The following is a 20093-nucleotide window of genomic DNA, read 5'->3' on the forward strand; positions in this document are numbered from 1 at the left end:
ACTGCTTTATTGTTGATTCTTATAGAAATATCTGATGGATTTATACTATTTACGCGTGCAGATAAGATGATTTATTAAATAACAGGTAATATGAGTATCCCAGCTGACTTGATTTATCTCTTTATGTTGATTGATGCATTATTATCTATGGGAGTAATATGCATGATATATTCACAGTGCTCACTTTGGGCAAATAGGCTCTCAGATTTCTCTCACAGTCCTAATCAATCAATAATTCTCTCCGTCAATGTTTCTCTCTCTCTATCTATCTATCTATCCCTCCATCTCTCTAGCTCTGTCCATCCCTCTCTACACCCATTTCCTGTGACCACTAAACACCTCTTTAAGGCTTTTAGAGCTCTTTCTGGAGAGCCAGGATGACTTTCATACCTCTGCTTTACCGCTCATCAATTATACACAAACAGGGTGGGAGCTTGGGGGAGTGGGAGGGAGGACCACTGTTTGAGTCCACAACAAAAACAACAGAAAAGTGTGGGGTTAACCATTTAACTGTGATTATTGAGATTACTAAACTCCAGCGAGGATACAGTACGAGATCTAACATGAATAAGATATGACAAACACTTTGCTAAGCTGCACAGAGTTCCTCAGGCAACATAAATTCTGCATTTAGCTTTCAGCAGACATAGAAAGTGGTACAAAATCACTTTGCATAATATATAGTAGCTCTAAATGGAGATAATGAAACTCCAATTGCCATACTGTCCATGGTGCTGCTTAACAATGTCTGATAATCTAAAGTCAACAATGGAAACATTGAAACAGACTGATTGACCGGTGAGCTAATAGCACAAAGCATCAATACCATCATTGCCAGCAAGGAAACGATATTGCAATAAAATGCTGTCTAGTGAGATAAAGTACTATGTGTGTATATTGTGTGTGTGTGTGTGTTTGTGTTTAGGTATAATGGCCTATCAGTCATGCAGTAAGTGCCCTGGATAGGAAAATGGCAACACCTTGGGGAAACACTGGCCAATATGATTACAACAAGTGGGGGAGGGGTTACTTTTTCCATGGGCTGAGCTGTAAATCTGCAGACAACTTTCAAAGTGCTGCAGAATTGAAACATTTTGAGTGGCGCCCCACCCGTTCGGGAGTTTTAGATCAATAATGTGGGTTTGAATCCAATTCAGACATTATTGCGTTCGCCATCTGAAGTGCAAATAGTGTCGAAAAGAAAATACATCATAATGCTGAGAGTAGCCATGACAACGTATTATCAAAAAATGCTGATTCTTTGAAACCAGGGTGACAATTATCTTCTCCAAAACAGATCTGCTGCAACCAACTAAAATGTCAATTAATAAAACTCTATGTTACTATGTATTACCCTGAACTTTTTTTGTAATTTGGGACTTTTGTTACAAGTCTGTCTGTGCAATGTCTAAACTCATGTGACACAAGCTTTAGAGAGCTGGTGTTTCAGGGTGTGAAAATACTTTGAAAATGGGCTCCTTAGTGCAAACCATATGTGTATTAAAATGAACTGGATATTGTGTTCAAAGATGGTATCTGATTCATTCCTAGGAAAGTTGCTCATGGGTACATACACTGAAAAAGGCTTGCGTTTCCTTGTTTTTGGGCCCGTCAAACATGCAAGTCCTTCTACAGCGAGCCCAGCTGAGCGTCCATTTGAGACTTTCTCTGGCCAAGCTGGCTGACTTGCTGTTGGCTCCCCGCACATATGAATGGGATAAAATGGTTTAATCATATTATCTCTCTTCTAGAAGAATGTTAGTGCTACAAATGAATAAAAGTCTGATAATAAAAAGAGTCATTTCGAGTTGTTTGTGACGCTCAGTAAAACGCATTCACCATTTAACAGCTGCTGCTTTTCTAATGATTGTATATGGGGAAAATGTGTTTTGGGCAAGTGTGTGCATCATGATGCTGGCAGAACTTACAATACAGACGCCAAAATCGCCTCACAGCCCAGCACTGTTTCTCAGGGCTTGGTGCAAATGCAATCACGAGTGCAACCTCTCGGCACAGGCACACAAATGTGTGACTGAATTAATTCTTGCAATATTGCTGACCAGAGCCTCAAGCAGGAATTGAGCTGAAGCAGGTTGAATACACTGTTAGCAGGAATCCAGTATCAGCTGCTCGAGTTGGGGGTGGGACTCAATAATGGCCAGTCGCACCAGCTCACAGCAGCAGTTCACTAATGGGCCAAGAGTTCAGGTCAGCTTGTCCTCAGAGATAACAGTTCCTTCTCGCTGAGGTGCAGAGTGCAAAGCACAGCATCTTAAATTTACAGACAGCATCTAATATTAATATGCAAGACCCCAAACATTCTTCCAGGAGCAGACGATGCACATTTGAAATGCAAATTAAAAAGTGAGTAAAACTTACAACATGAAACAAGCCTACATAAAAGGGATTTATGTTTTCTCTGTGCAATGCTGAGTGCTTGGTTTTTGGACGAAAAGGTGCCAGGGATTATGTCAGATTTAAGAATCTGAAAAGATAGAGGGGACTTTGAAGCATTATTGGAATTTGCGTCATGCAAATTACCATGGTCACAGAATCATTTTTATAACATTATGGAAGTGGTAAGGAGAGGTGTCTTGTAAGAGGCTTAAGACAACTTAAAACTGTTTACTGCAGACAGTGGCTGCAGCATCTATTAACATCAGAGGGGATCCATGTAAAGATCCTCATAATCTATATAGCATTCCTGCCTGAGTGGGTCTTTCATGGGATGGGACGGTTGGATTGCTTTGGTTATTAAATAAGCAATTTATGCTTAAGCTGCTGGTGTGATGACTCTAGTTGATTAACATGGACAGCAATGTTCTTTACAAGTGAACACTATGCTTCCTGAAAATTGGTGTAAATGTTATTACTTTTATTTAACCAACCAGTCAGGCTATGGACCCATTCTCATTTAAATGAAGCTTCATGTATCATTATTATGGTATAATATTTGTAATAGTGCCATCACTGCACTTAAACATCTTTGTTTAAGCATGTGCAAAGTGGTGATGTAATGGACAGCTAACTGAACTTATCAGTTATCTGGGTTTATACTTGACACATGGGGTTAACAATAGTCCCACCATAGATTCCTATAGTGAAACTATGCCTACTTATACCTACCCTAAGTTTTGATCGACATCATAGTTTGGCATCACATTTCACGTGCCAGCACAGATGTATCGCACATGACACAGTGAAAATGATATTCCTCACTCTAATTGTGTGTACATTCTTCCAATTTCTTTTTATCCGGGTAACTTATTTTTCACCAATTGCAAAGTATGAAACTCGTGTGCAAATGCCATGTTATAGAGTGACGATGTGCAAAAGATCTGCAGTGTAATGGCCTTGCTGGATGTGCGTTAGTGAAAAGGAGAGGACTACCGAGCCTTTCTTGAATGTCCTTAATGTTGTCTTCACTGTCAACAAGCTCCTCCAGCATTAGAAACAGTCCATGCTGATCAGTCACAATTCCTATGGTTTCCACTTGGAATCTCAATAGATGCAGTAGCCTCGATATATAGTTAAAGGTGAGGAGGTGCACATGAGCTGTGGCGCAGCTACATTTGCTACGTGGATAGGCTTGGTGGCTACGCTATAACCCATTAACACAGAACAATAAATCTTCTTAAGTCAATAAAACAACCTGAGTTCCATGTCCAATTTAAAAGGAGATGTAAATTATTTATAAACATACATCTATGGAAACATTTCAAAAATGTTTTTTTTCAAATTCTTGCTGTAACGTAATGTAACGAAGGACCAAGGTGACATTGACTCCTCTCTCATCAGGTCAACAGCACATCTTCCCTTTTCGTGGTAAGATTTTGTATTCAATGTGGATTTAGCAGCTAGTACCACTGGACTGCTCAGCTAAATGATGGCTTTGCCATGGCAACACACCAGCTCTCTGTGTCTCATACACTATGCTGGATCTCATTTCCATGACAACATTATCAGAAATCTCAACCACAAACAGGGAGCTGCTTAAGCTTCCATTTAAATCCTGCCTGCTTCACTGTTTTGGCTAAGAAACTGAAACTAGAGAATGTTTGCTAATGTAATGACCAGCCCCATGTGCACACACACACACACACACACACACACACACACACACACACACACACAGTAACAACAAAAACCCAGCTTAAGTTACATGCTTCCCACCATGATCCCCTACCACCCCTCAAGCATACGGCACACACACACACACACACAGCCCGTGATGTGTGTGTTACCTGGCTGGCAGTAATACAGTCGGTGAAGGCGCTCCTCCTGGAGAAGAACGTAAGGAGCTGCTGCCAGCGAGAGGAGGACGTGGAGGGGGAGGAGGAGGCGGGAGAGGAGGTGGAGGGGGAGGAGGTGTGGGGAGGTGCCAGCTCCTCCGAGGAGCCACGCTTGGGTCCCAGCTTCTGTTTGACTCCTAGCCCCGCCCCTTGACCCCCGGATGCCCCGCCTACCCTCGCACTGCGGGGGTACAAGGTGTTGTTACCGAAAATATAGTTCATTGTCTCTGCTGTCTGTTCTTCCTTTAGACAGACAAGATAGAGTTCATGTTGTAGAGCTTTTCCATTGCTTCATCTTCAGTTTCTCTCCTCTGTTGCTTCGTTCGTTCTCTCTTTATGTCTCTCAAGCTCTTGAAGCGTTGTTGTCTGATATAAAGTCCAACTCTTCCCTGTATTTCTTTAACCAGTTCCGGGTGAAGACTAGGTGGCTATTGTTGATATTTTCATCTTCTCTTCTCAATTTTCTCTTATAGTTATCCCTTTTCTCTTCTTAAGCTCCCTCAGGATGGAGAGAGCAGCTGGCAGATGGAGAGTTGATGATGAGGAGGAGCTGGAGGAGGAGATAGAAAGTGCAGGGCAGGTAGACAGAGTCCTCTTAGAGTTGGAGCATCAGTCTGTCTGTCAGGGTCTTTGTACATCCATTCATCCATCAGTCCATCTGCCCGTCTGTCTTGTTGTCCATCCATTTGTCCATCATCCCATCTTCTCTCTAGCCAGGAGAAATCTCCAACATCCACATCTCTGGAAATCCAAAATCTCTTCTCACAAACTCCTTCCTTTCCCTCACAGAGAGGACAGAGTGAGGGGCGTGGGCCAGGCAACGGCAGGATATGAGAATTGATTATTTAAGAGAGTTCACTCTTTCTCTCTGTCTTTCTCCACCCCACCTCTTCCTCCCTCCTTCCCTCCCTCCCTCTTTCCCTCCCTCCTCCTCCTCCTCCTCTCTGATATAGTAGTCCAAGGAGATGACCAGTCAATCTCCCCTCTGTCACTATGTGTGCTCCCATTAAATATGGAAGGAAGAAGGGAGGGATGGATGGGTAGCTGGATGGATGAAAGGAGGGAGGTGGAAGGATGCTGGCGAGGAGGAGAGCATCTGAAGTAGATGGATGGTTGGAAGAATCATTCTGCAACTCTTCTGCAACTCTTCTGCTTCTCCTCCCCTCCCTCCTGTATCTCTGATGTCGCTCCAAGTCTCACTCTCTCTTCTCGTCTCTCTCTCACTCAGTACATTATTCAGTCTCTCTCTCTCTCTCCTCTCTTTTTTCTACCTACCTACCCCCCACCCACCCTCTCTCTCTCTCTCTCTCTCACTATCTCTCTCTGCCTGTCTTTCAGCAAATTGTCTTTTCCAGTCTTTTATTGGAGCTGCAACCCGACGCCTCTCTCTCCCCTTTACTGTCAGATATCATTACTGGTACAAGCCACGCCCCTACATTCCAGCCAGCCAATGACATAACACAACCCACCCTACTCCAAATACACACACACATACACACACACACACACACACCCTGAAACATGCATGCACACACAAACATATGCACTGATGCCTGTTGCAGGTTGAGGAGGAGACAAGGTAGGAAACAGCTGAATGCCACAGAAGAACAAACTGAAATGCTAGCAGTGGCTAGATAGATAAAGAGATAATTGTGTGTGTGTGTGTGCGTTTGTGTGGGAGACAGAGAGAGAAGCAAGAGTGAAATGAGAGAGACGTTCACCCAGTTTCACCCAGTAACAACAATTCACATAGAAGCACAGCACCAACAGGTATGCTTCTAATGTATGTAATGTAATGTATGCGTGAACTAGTTGATAGGTTTGTTGTTTATACATATGTGCATTGGGTGTATGTGTGCTTGGAGGAGAGAGATCTTCTCCTGAGGCTGTTTCCAGACACTGCAGCACCCAGCTCTCCCACACACTCTCACTCTCTCTCTCTCTCTCTCTCACATGCAGACACACACACACACACACACACACACACACACACACACACACACAGACAAACATACACACATACACAGAAATACACGCATAGAGCATGACTCCAGAATGGAAAACAACAGGCTGTTGCTGGGCACCGACTGAGATAAAAGAAAAGAGAGAAGGTAGGAGAGGAGAATAGAGGAGAGGAAAGGAGAGGAGAGGAGAGGAGAATAGAGGAGAGGAAAGGGGAAAGTCGACAACCGACCAGGACAGCAAGCATCCTCACAGCATCCTTAAAGCATGGCAGAAAGGCCTAGAGGCTTTGAATTAGCTAGTGTGTTTTAAGGCAAAGGGAATATAAGTTAGTCCTGTAACTTGCTTCACCACGTCTCAAACTGACCTTAGCTGTAGTCTCTTGCTCTCTACCTCAACTAATCCAAGTCATTTCATGTGGTATTCTCAAGAATCTTGGGTGCACAGTTAGCCATTGCTAACTAAACAGCTATTGTATCCTCCCTGAGGATTAGCCACAGGTGGAGCAGCACCCCTGTCACAGCTTCTTCCTGTGTTTCCTTGGGAACCGTATCTATGGCAACAGCTTTGCAGAGTCCTGAAATACACCTGATACTGGCTGACTAATGTGTTGTTTTCCTAAGATCTGAATAGATGTCACTGTGATTTCTTATGCTTCTTATTAACCTTCTGAGAAGAAACCTGCCTCATATGTGATAACAGAGTGGGTGAGAGTGATCGAGCGTTTTTAGAGCGGTTTCCCCTGAATCTGGCTTGAATCATCCCACTTTGGAAGAGCCCCGTGTGTATACAATGTGAATGTAAAACTGTTGCAGATTGATCACGCTGAGGCATAGTCCCTACAGTCCTACTTCACAAAGTTCCTTCTAAATTCTCATTTTGACTTTATATCGACACCACTGAAGTCTATTCATTTCCTGTTAGTAACTCGGAAAACTTTTCGCTACTAAATTAAGCTAAAACTTGCTATGTGGGAACAATCACCCACCGTGCTGGCTGAGAAAAGTTATTTGGGACTGACAGTCTAGGAGTTCTCATTAGCCTGGGTTAGCGAGTCAGGATTTCATGACATTCAATTAAGTAAGTAAAAGCCTAACCTACAGCATACAAGACAAAGAACATAGCAGCATTTTTCCCATATTTGTAATAAAGGTTTGTGGCTGCATGGCTGAGGAAGTGCAAAATGAATGAATGTGAGAGCTGATATCAGACATTCACACATAACTAAACACCAAAAAACAGAACCCAAGATGAAAAAAACATGCACTAAGTTGTTGATGGCCAGATGTGGGATACAAACCACTTGGTTAACCAACTCCATCGAAAACAACACATATGAAGAGCTAAAACTATATGGCTGCGGAGCATTACACTGATGCAACCGGAGCTTCAAGAACCACCCACAACCAGTAAGAATAGAGAAACATATCAGTCATGTTGTGCTCAGTGCTAATACACGGAGAAGCTAGCAGCTAGCATAAATTACAACTGGAACAATATCATTAGCATCCGTCCGTCACCCTCTACCGTCAGTCTGTCTGCATTTAGCTACATTAACAAAAAGTACAATCCACAGACATGTGAGCTGACATAACAATTCAGTGACACACTGGCCGTATCACACCAACCCCGCCTTCGTGCGCCTCTTTCTCTTTCACTTTTTCATTCTCTCTCTCTCTCACCCTCTCTCTCTCCAGTCAAATGTCAGCCAGTGAATGCCAGCTCTATTAATATTTCAGGACCAATTAAATAAAAGCACACATCATGCATGTTTAATGTCCAACTGCTGAGAGAGCCAACTTTGCCATTCCATCCTCTACAGGTAAGCCGAGCTAGTTATAGACGGCCTAACATACAAACGCTGCGTTCACTTTTTTTTTTTAACAAATGATTTCCTACTTCTCCTAGTCTGGCTGTGGGCCACCACAGACTGACCCACAAATTATTTTGGATCCGAGCTCAAGCAGGCTGTAGACAGTCTGACCCTGTAGGCACAGTAACCTACTAACAACACAGCTACGCATGTTTGGCCGTAATATAACCTGGACTGTTGTCTGTCTGAACTCCTAAAAACATAGTACAGTATTACCATGCTATGTAAACAATCAGATGTTGAACATTAGTGGCCAACTAAAAATTGAAACCTCATTTTGTATTTTTTGTTGCTCTGTCACATTGTGTTAGCTTGTCTTTAACTTCTAACATGACTCTCAATAAAACTGCAATAAATATTATCTCTTTATATTGTCAACAGCCATAAAGGGACGCTTGTACAGCTATAAGCACTGTAAGCCAGACGCCATGCAGATCTAGACTGTGGTCTATTCCAGTGGTTCCTAATCATTTTGGCTTCCCCCCAGCCTTTCCATTAGATCCCTTTCAGATTCTGGTAAGGGCCATTTTGAAGAGCTACAGTATGTCAAGCTCCCATGGTAAATACGGAAGATATAGTGAGAGAGACATAAAGCACTGGGGGGTGGTTGTTTGTCTTCTCAGCTATAAAGCAATTTATTTAAACATCAAACTCATTTTTCTCCCAAGAGACCTGGGTGCTTTCAGCATCAACAACAAAGAACATAAAATAATGGAAGCACAACACAAAGAAACCCCCACAAAATGTCATAATTAATACAAGCATCAGCTTATTTCATTTCTGTTTTCCAGCCAAGTATTAGAATACACAGTGGCACATTCACAGTGCTGTATATCACACCGCTATTGAGAAATGCTGATCATCTCTTCGCGTCACACCTGTCCTGAGTGACAGTGCCAAGTAAATATTTCTCATTCACTTATCTTGCGGGTTGATGAAATTTCACTCTGCTAGATGGCTCGATACCAACAAAGACAAGGTGAAACTAGATACCTGGCCATCTCTGCGCTACTTTACGGGTGACAACATGCAGAAAATTCAATATTTCATCTCTAAATAAATAATAATAGATAAATATAAGCTGCTCAGTGCTCCCGCGGGTGAGGTCAAGCTTGATCCATGCTGTTCTGTAAAGGCTTTATCGCACTGGGTGTCTGTCAGGGCAGAGCCAAACCTCGCCGTAATGGTTTATAAAAGTGTCTGGATGTTATTTTTTTCTTGCGCATGTACTGTACAGTAGCTGGATTGATTGCCCATTCAGCCCGGTGGCCTTGCAAACTGGGGCAGAAATCACTTCACACCTGTTAAATGCCAGTCCTGCATGTAGAGGTCTTACTGACTGTTGATTTCTATTACTGCATCAGTGGGAGGGAAGCAGGATTCATTGGGGAGGAGTGATTTGGCTGACTGACAGGGTTGAGCAACATCCAGCAACAAATCTGCCCACTGTCTCTGTGTCTGTCTGCCTGTAATTCTCTCTTTATCCCATCTCTTGCCGCTCCCTGGTCCTCTCTGTCTTTCCTTCCTTCCTTAATTATCTGCATTAGCTTAATGACTAAGAGCCACTAAGGTCTACGAGTGGCCTATGTGTGTCTTACTGTTTGTGTGCTATACAGAGACAGCAAGTGACTTTTTACTGTTCTCCTCAGTCAGTCTCTCCAGTAGATATAACTTCTGGCAGTGAAGTTATTTAAACATAGTCAATTATACTGCTGCAGTACTGGCTGCATTTCCTCTCCAGTCAAACTGTCTAACGGGTTTGTCAATACTGATAACAATGAGTCCTACTATTCCCTTTATTACTCTCCCGTCTGTGCTGATGATATTCATTTATTCAGCCATCACTGCCCGCAATTAAACGGTTAGAGAAATTCTGTTTAGTCAGATTTTGATTTGTGAGGGTGCCACACACAGAAGAGGTTCGCTCTTTGGCTTCTGCTGCCTCCTGCAGTTTATAACTGCAATTACATCTAAACTAAGAGAAGATGAAAGGAGAGACTGTCAGCTCTCTTTCCACTCTCTTTCTAATGAACATGTTCCATACAGAAGACTCAGCAGCAAAATTAACAGACATTATGGGACAGACAGCATTATTTCTACTTTCTGGGCTTTTGCTTTACTGAGTAGCAAGTGAAGATTACACTCAGGTTCATTCCTTGTGTAATCCTCCACATCACATCCATGTCAGACCATGTGTACAGTACAAAAAGTCATACAAACATATCAATAATATGATCATGCTCTGTATTAGCATCATCCAGAGAACCAAAACCAGTGGATACAAGAGCATTAAGGCAGCGTTTTGGTTCTGACTTTAGGAGATTAGATATTCATGTTAAATTATTTAGATAAAAGCATGCAAGCCAGTGAGCATGCAGCAGAGCTGATCTCTTAAAGGTGCTACATGGAGCATTTTTAAGTGTCAGAATAATGAACATATCCTTGTAAAAATTAATCAGGATACAAAGTATAATTACCATAAACAAAAAGACAAATCTTCTGTGGTATTTATTTTTGTATTGTTTCAAAGGATTAAATCATATAATTTCCTACAGTGTCACATACTTGTCCCATCCCTCCCTGCTGTCTCCTCTCCAGATAAGTTGCTTGTCTGTGAGAACATAGACATGCTAGAAGGTTGTTGTTGTTTTTTTCTGAGAGCTCTGATGCTTTAGCTCCATTTGCACAAGGAGAAAAGTGTTGTATTACATAAGGTTTCCTGTCTTTTAACAATTTATTGATCTTAATAAAAAGCTACATGGAGCACCTTAAATTGATAAATAAATCCAGTCGATGTAATGAGTCCAGGGCAGTCTGCAGAATTGTCTCAAAAAACACAAGAAATAATAAATAAAAAAAGAACTGCATGCTCAAATATCTTTAAATTTGGGGACAAGAAACGACTGAAAACCGACATCACATCACGAATGAACAAAGTAGTAACGATGAAGTCATGCGACGGGCTCAGAGGCGGGATTACCTGGTAGTAGGCGTGGCTTTGCGAATAGAGGGAGGAGAAAGGTGGGGCTGGGACTTCATTCAGCCTCTCTCCCTCTGGGTGAGGCCACGCCTCGTCATCAAACGGAACCTCAGGAGATTCTACCTACGATGTACAGACAGAGCTCAGGATGGTGCAACTCATACACACACACACACACTACGGCAGACTAATACGTTAGGCGGCCCTGCAGGCTGATCATTGCACAGGTGGCAGCATTAATTTAACACAGTTATCTATAATATATTCATTCTTTCATGATATACTTCAGGATCGAGCAGAAAGTCACTGACAATCAGTGACAATTGATTTATTTAACTCAAAAATGTAGATCATTACATATTATGACCAGTAGTGGTACGGATAGAAAAGAAGTCTTAGGTATACTATTCTAAATATATATGTTTGTATGTGTATATATATATATATATATATATATATATATATATATATATATATATATATATGGCAGATCAAAAGTCGGGGCTTGAATCTAAAGGTGACCGTGCTTTTGCCATCAGGTCCCCTCGGCTTTGAAACGACCTGCCGCAGGATATAAGGCTAGCAGAATCAGTAACTTCTTTTAAATCACTTCTTAAAACCCATTTCTACAGACTTGTTTTTATGTGATGTTGTATTTTTTTATCATCTTTCTATATTGTCTTTTAATCTTTATGTCATCTCTCTATTGTTTTTCATTGTCTTCTACTGTCGTCTTCTTAATGTCAGACTTGTTATTGCTTTCTGTGTCGTGTGTCTTTGCTTTTGTATTGTCCTGCCTTTGCTTTGTCTGTCAAAGCACTTTGTAAACTATAGGTGCTATATAAAGATATAATTATTATTACTACTGTTATTATTATTATTATATGTTGCATCACAACACAAGATGTGATATACTGTGCGTATGGATTATTTACAGTATATAACAGAAACTGAGTACATCCCTGTGCAATATCACTAAAATGTTAAATGATTCAAAATTGTATCATCTTACAATAATTGTAGTATTTTTAGGGTGAAGTGAAAGGTGTTTGATCTTATTTGTAATTAAAAACAAACAGGTAAGAAAGACTAAATTGAAAATACAGGCCTTAAGTACAACCTCAATGCAACAATAGTGAGTACACCTGTGACCACTGAAACGAAAATGATTACACCTGCGACTTCCAATTAGATTAGATTAAATAAGGCTAATTGCCTGAACAAGGTTGTAAAAGAACCTGTGAACACCACAACTTTCTTAGTTTTGGCCTTGGTTGTGTCTCATGCAACATGGCTCCACATGGTGAGGAATTGCCTGAACAAGTAAGAAACGAGATTGTGAGACTTCATAAAGATGGGAGAGGGAGAGGAGCAGAAGTAGTTGCGGCAGTGGTTATTAGGTACAAGAGGACACATACTACCGATAACAGACGGTGCTCCGTGCTCGAAAAATGACGGCACAACCTTACATTGACAAACAGACGGGCAAGTGCTTCTGATTTAACTGTGGAAATTGGTGTTTCAGTGAATGATCAGACAATGCGAAGGACATTACATGAAGTCAACCTCTACATATGACGTCCAAAAATGAAAACAGAACAGCACAAAACTGCAAGGTTAAACTTAGCCAAAGAACATGAAAAGAAGCCTGATGAATATTGGCGGCACATTCTTTGGTCAGATGAAACAAAAATAAATTTCTTCGGATCAGATGGAGTCCAGCATGTTTGGCGTGGACCTGGCCAGGATTACCACAGTGACTGCATAGTGCCGATCGTGACGCATGGAGGTGGGAGTTGCTGATATGAAGCTGCGTGAGTAAAAAGGTGTAGGGGAGATGACATTTATAGATGGCACTAAGAATGCAAGTTTGTATACCCAAATACTGACTGAAAAGATGACTCCCAGTCTCAGGAAGGTTGGCAGGAGAGGGATTTTCCACATACTAGTTTTTAAAGAAGAAAAAAGTGAAAACTATGACCTGACTAAGTGTGTCCCCTGACCTGAATCCAATAGAACCTTTAGAGTATTTTAAAGAGGAAGGCAGAGCAACAAAACCCCTCCAGCAAAGAGCAACTAAAAAGAATCATCTGTGAAAAATGGCACAACATCTCTCCACAGATTTGGACAAGACTGGTATCATCCCTGCCCAGGAGGATCAAATCTGTCATCAAAAACAAAGTAAAATATTAAAAAAATAAAAGAATGGAGTCTCACTGGTGAAGGCTGTACTGACTTTTGTTGCAGTTCGTTCCTAAATACGGACCTTTCATTATAGTTTGATTAGTGAAACATTCTGTGGTGTTTTGCCTAAAAACAAATAAAATTGTATTAATTGAAATGATTTGTAATCGCTTAACATTTTAGTGATATTGACCAGAGATGTACTCAGTTTTTGTTATATACTGTATATGATGAAGACATAACGCAAATGTACACTTAAGATAAATTAGAGAAAAAGAAGGAGAAAGTGTGTGTGTGTGTGTGTGTGTGTGTGTGTGTGTGTGCACTTGAAAAGGAGAGAGAGAGAGAGAAGGGAACATGTACATGGAGAGAGCAAGATGGCAGATCCATCTGTCATGCAGAAGAGAGCCAGATCGAGCACCTGTGGTCTCACTCTCACACACATACACACACATACACACACATACACACACACACACCATTTGGAAAGGAGGAGTTCTCAAAATAACCCGAATACCCAAATACACCAACAGCAATACACAAGAGTGATGCAAAGATGATGGTGTTTATGATATAGTGGTGTGGTTTTGTTACTAGATAAAGATATGTGGATCTCTAAGCTATGTCCATGAAGCGTGAGATGAACCTCAGTGGTCACAGGTGAATGATGAAGATGGCATCCAACTAGGTTAACAGCCTAAAACTCTTTAAATACATTTCCAGATAAAATACATAGACATAGACAAAATGCATTGTTGGTGTATGGTGGTTCATGGTTCTTATCAAACAGAAGGCACATATTAAAAACTTGATTAATTAATTAAGTGAATAAAAAGATAAACAATCAGTCAAATAATCAGCCATTCATGTGATGTTACAATTTTGCATTGATGTCAAAAAACCTCGCTACACACCTCAGTAACTTCAACAGTGAAATGCTTTGAGAAGAGATGGGAGGCTGTTATCCAGCCACAAGGTGGAGCTACAAACCAACATTTCCTCCACCATACTGATAAAAATGAACTGCTGTAGTTTTGTCCGAAGCTTGTCCTGCAGACAAAACTTGGACTTGAGGTGACTGGCGACTGAGTCAGTACAATGACAGCGTATGATGACTTAGAACTGACACACCGCTAATACACACACTCCTCTGCTCCGACTGCCCGCAGCATGCTGAGGGCTGTCGTAACTTACCCAATAAACACACACCGCCGCTGACAACATAAGTGATAATCACTCATGCCAGATTTTTAAAAAAGGAAGACATATTAGTGGGGGAGGGGGGTGGGGTATGATACAAAGAAGAAATACAGAAAATGACAAAGAGACAGAGACATGAATGGGAAATGAGAGAAAATCAAAGGAGCGAAAAAAAATCCTTTGCCGTTTTAAATCTTATTCTTTATTGCCTGTCAGCTGTTTAAGAATCATTGTAAAGCCTTTTGTGGCTTATAGCTTGAAAAAAACAGAGCATTTGCGTGGCAAGAGAAGGATAGAGAGAATCCACGGGAAAATCACTGGGTGAATAAACCTTTGATCACTGAGTTTTGTAGTTCAAGGTGGTGTAAATAATTTGTTTCTTAATATGCATATTCTCATGCATTTCTAATGGACTATGAACCTGTCTCTGCTCTCTGCCGGATTCCATATGAAAAAAGACACCAGTAAAACCTACAACTCAAAAAAAAACAAGTAACATAAAGAGGAGCAAGAAACATAAACAAAAGATGTTGACGTGTGTAATTAAGAAATGAGTGTTTGCATGCTAGAGAATATATGAGAGTGTGTCTGTGTGTCTGTGTGTGTGTGTGATTGGAGCTGTGAGAGTACAGTGATTTAAGCATTAATCTGCAGACAGATACAGCCCAATCAACCAAAATATAGAGATTACCGAGCGACGCTGTGCGATTATGTGTGTGTGTGAGATTGATATAGAGGAAAAAGAAAAGGAGACAAAAAAAGAGGGAGCCAGACGGACACAGACTGGGTGCAGAACAGAGATAGTAATGGGCCTCATTACTAAAAAATGGGACAAGCATTCGACTGAATCCCTGCATGCCAGTTCTGCAAAAGTATTCTCCTGGTACAAAGAAAGGCTCTGTGCATGGAAGTAAATTTAGGCCAGTATCCTTGACTTCTAAGTACTTTTCAAAAAAGACCTAATTCTGGAGCCATATTGAAAAAAGGTCTCACTACTTCTGTTTGCACTTGAACTTAAAAAGGTTCTGCCTCGGCCACCTTGACAGCACCGTGTAAAGTCATCCGCCTCGAAAAGATACTAGACCAAGTTCTGAATAAATTACTACACAATTGTATCATGTCTATTTTTGAGTGACTATAATAAACTTGACTGTGTTATGTTTTTGTCCATTTTCCAGTGGCAGACAAAGGTTCCCAAATATTTGTATAGTCCCTCAATTAAAAGAAATACTCTGTGGTCCAAATGCAAACAAAAAAGTAGTTCCAAAAAAAAGGAGGAGACGCTTTTGGCACGTCACAAAATGCTCATAAAATATCGAAAGTGACAACATATTTAATTTGTTTTCCCTCAATATCGGTTTCTCGCAAAGTCACATTTGTTTGAAACAAATAAAGCATGATTAAACATTTTTATGGTTTTGTTTAGCCACTCACAGCATTGTGGTCTGTGTGGTCTTGTGATTAAATATTGAAAAAGCCAATAGTGGTTTGAAGCATTTACTATTAACATTAACCAAAACCACAATCTTTCCTTAACCAAAGTGCTTTTATTCCCTAAACTTCAACCACACACAGGACTCAGGGAGCAAACCATCTATCTAGCGTGTCAAAGCCGTACTCTTCCTACTACTCCCACCATCCACCCTGACCGCCTCCTTTTGACTTCAACACAATACAAGAACATCACTGCACTTAATCCAGGCAGCAGCTATTTTTCCCTCAACACATAACTGTCAAAACAAATTAGTATATAAAAATAAATTCTTGGAGAAAGGATTGGGAGAGGCACATACTCTGGCACTAATCAAAGGCAAAATCTAAGTTGTTGCTGTTTAAGGGTTTATATATTGTAAACACAGCAAGAAAACTGGGCTTCTGTTTCAATAATGATCAATTCACGATGTTACCAAAAGTCTTCAATTATGTATGAACACCTCAGACATGTGAGTTCAAAAACTATGGATTGGGCCTTTAAGTCAAAACATAAAAATGACTGAAAGGTTTACTAAACTAAAACATAAGTAATATCAGAGTTATTTGAACTGACGGACAAACAGAGTGGAGCGTGACCTTTGTGTTTGTGTTCCTACAACTACAACAGACAGGTAAACAGTGTTTGTTAGCAGATGTGATGGCGACCAGAGAATGTCAGTATAATGTGAAAGCTTGTTGTTTGGCATACTGATAAAGCGCCAAAGCCTCAGAGATAGACAGCGAGAGTTAGTTACCTGAGCAGGCGTGATGTGTGTGTGAGTGACATATCCGTGAACGTGTTGAATCTGAGACAGCTGCCGCTCCGCCACCTGAACCAGCTCTGCCCCCCGCAGGTCACCGTGACGACTGAGAGATCCGTCCCTCCCCAGTGATCGTTCCCCTTCTCTCTCCATGGTCCCGGAGCCCCCTCCCTCTCTCCTCCAGGTCCCCCGCTCCCTCCCCTCCCTCCCCAGGGTCCCTCCATCACTCAGCTCTCGGGCTACTCCCATCGGGTGCTGATGGCAGGGGTGTTGGTGGAGTTTTGGGGCGCCTGGCGACGCCCCTTCCTCTTCTTGATATCGATACTTCTACAGCGAGAAGGGAGGAGGATGAGCAGAGAGGAGAGGAAAAGATGGAAATGAAAAAGAAAATGCAGGGAAAAGGGAAGAAAGGAAAACCGAGAAAGAGACAGAGCGATAGAGGAGATGTCAATAAAAGAAGACAGAGATGGTCGGGATGAGGAGGTTTAAGAAGGTGGGCAGGAAGCAGAAATAAAAGACAAAGAAGAAGAGAGAGGTTATTTTAAAGGAGGAAAAGATTTAGTCAAGCTGGAAAGTAAGAAAGCATTAGTGATGCTCAGCAAAACTGCAATCAGCATAAAAGAGTATAGCGGAGTGTGTGTATGTATGATTGGTATGACTTAAGTCACTTTCAGGGACACACACCAGATTTAAGACCAGTTGATTTGGGACAGCCTGTGCAATTGGGGACAAAAGCCGTGTCCCCAATTGGTAAAACGCTGATTTTTAGGTCAGTGGTTCAGGTTAAGGTTAAGGTTAAGGTTAAGCAAGCAGTGGTTATGGTTAGGGTTAGGGTAAGTCTATGTAAATACCTCAAAAGTGACTTAAGTAAACCTGTGTGTGTGTGTGTGTGTGTGTGTGTGTGTGTGTGCATTCATGTGTAATGAGATGCTTCTACAGTACAGTTTGTGTGTGTAAGCACATGCGGCCGTCCAGGTGTACACCCAGCATGGTAGTAATTGTTTCATAAGCTTTCTATATTTTGCATACCTGAACACACACACAAACACACACAAACACACACACACACACACCTAAAAATACACACACGCTGGACATGAAACAGAAGTTTTGAGGCAAAATGAGATGCAAAACTGAATGAGGACAGTGAGCGGGAGGCAACTGTGCCTGAAGGAATAACTGTTTCTTTCTCTCCTCCTCGTCTCTCTATACCTTCATCATGCCTCTTTCCCTTCCACATCTTAGACTCGCACTAAGTCTCACTATTCCCTTTCTCCCCCTCTCATTCCCTATTCCCACGCACTCTACCTCGCCTCACTTCATCTTTTTAAAAAAATGTTTTGATGTTTTTTTCTGCTTTACTGGACAGAGTACAGTGCAGCTGAGGGGGAGGGATGACAGGTCCAGTTTTGAATCCCTGACATCGTGGTTGCATGGTGTGCAATTTACCCAGCAGAGCAGCTGGGAAACTGGCCTCTCCGTACACCACTGAATGCACAGGGACAACTCATTCCTTCCAGGAAGTACAATGATGAGGTGGACCCAGGTAAAAATCCTTCACCCCTCATTAAGTTTTCATCTAGACCAATCAGCAGGAGGAGATACAGATAAAGGGAAGCAGGATTTTTAAGCTTCGGGACAAATGAGATGTGGATTCTCTGATCATATCAACACAGAGATAACAATGCAATTTCAGCTAAGACACAGACAGCTTATACAATGACAAAACAAACCATTTAAGTAGGATCTAGTCACGCATTCAGTATAATTCAGGTATTGGACTCACAGCTTGACTCTATCCGAGGGTTAAATGAAAGCGAGAATGTGCACTGTCAGAAAATTATAGCACATTTAAAGGATTTGCGGCACACACCTGCTAAGACTATTATGCTGCCATCTGCATTTCAACCTCATTGTACCACAGCTCAGTTCTTGTATTGAAATACACCAGTTGACAGACTTTCTACATCATAATACAAGAGACAGAGATGTTAAAACAAGTGCTGTACTAACCCACAATGTAATAAATGTTGAGCAATATAATGACATGTCAAATGGCATGAGTACATCAGGAAAACACTATAAAGGAATACAGTGAAGGTCATTGTCACTGCCTTTAAAACGACCATCTCTTATTCATGACTGAAACATTTTCTGTTTGTGAACCTTTTTCTTTCTTTTTTTTTTGCACATTTCAAAATGTAAATGTTCAGCTTCACCACATGACCTCTATCAAGAATTATTCATTTTATAATGCATGGCTTCCTTTTAGTCTGTCCCTGTTCTTCTTCTTCTTTGAAACTACACACCTGAGACATTTTGTACACATAAAAGAAAGTGAAAACATCCCCTTAGACACTCTTCACAGCTGTTATCTAATACAACTTGCAACAGAAAATACATTTTGAAGGAAATGTAATGCTAAATGCTAAATGAACGTATCTGCAAAATGTTCAGCAACAATGTATTTTGATTTCTTTTTCTACAATATTTGAGAAATGTACATCAACGGGAAGGAAGAGGGTTAACAGATGTTTTACAGCTGGACACTGTGATAAATGTAAAGCTCAATTCAAGAAAATGGTCTTAGTAACATGACTTTTAAACACAATATATGTATTAGCACCAGCTCGTGGGTACTGGGGTAGTCAGAAAGGCAGATTTTGTGAACTGGTGTTGTTGGTTTAAGTTGAGTCATTACATATAGAGTTGAGAATATAATAACAATAACCATTAACAGACAAATACAGCCTGCAGCTTAGAGACGAGATAGATTCACCTCCCCTACAGTGAGCCAGACAGTCTCACAGTCAGTCCTATTAATATGACATTTAACCTTTTGACTCGCTATCACTCTAGCTAACCACAGGAAGCCAGGACTGACTTCCCTGAGTGTGTTTGTGTGTACTTTTATTAATCAAAAAGCTGTTAAACTGGTCCCTAAAAGGTTAAACATTAAGTTTTGGGTCAATCGGGTTAGAGATGGAGGACTGTGGGTGTATGGTGAGAGTTAGTGGTTTAGATCAGAGCTGAAACAGCTAGTCAGTTAATCAAATAACCAACTGAACATTAGATGAATCAGCAACTGTTGTTGTTTTTTTCTTGTTTTACATTACAGTAAACCAAATATTTCTGGGTTTTGGTCCGACAAATATCTGAAGACATTGCCTCTAGGATATTGTGCATTTTTTCCGCTTCATTAATCCAGAAAATAAACATGAATCATGAAAATCGTTACCCTATAGTTCAGACAATGATTGGGGTCAGGCATGTAGCGGTAATGTTCAGAAAAGCCTCCAGGTAATGTCCATACAGCGTTCCTTCCAAGTCAAGAAAACAAGTGTGTGTGTGTGTGCGTATGCGTGTGA

The 20093-nt window shown here is 41.1% G+C and overlaps 1 protein-coding gene across 4 annotated transcripts in view; it reads right to left on the bottom strand.

The window, feature by feature from the left end:
* The window catches only part of LOC122989199 (disks large homolog 1-like), a 118049-nt gene that overhangs the window by 68659 nt on the left and 29297 nt on the right, over nucleotides 1-20093 (bottom strand). For 2 of the 4 annotated variants that reach the window (XM_044361912.1, XM_044361910.1), the window contains 2 exons: nucleotides 16720-17052; nucleotides 11108-11230 (listed from right to left, as the gene is read on the bottom strand). The exons of the other annotated variants lie outside the window; for them this stretch is intronic. In XM_044361912.1, the coding sequence (XP_044217847.1) occupies nucleotides 11108-11230; nucleotides 16720-17052 (456 nt within the window). The remainder of the gene's footprint in view (nucleotides 1-11107; nucleotides 11231-16719; nucleotides 17053-20093) is intronic. 4 annotated transcript variants of the gene reach the window in all.

Source organism: Thunnus albacares, chromosome 9 (genome assembly GCF_914725855.1).
Source record: "Thunnus albacares chromosome 9, fThuAlb1.1, whole genome shotgun sequence".
In the NCBI taxonomy this organism is placed as follows: domain Eukaryota; kingdom Metazoa; phylum Chordata; class Actinopteri; order Scombriformes; family Scombridae; genus Thunnus; species Thunnus albacares.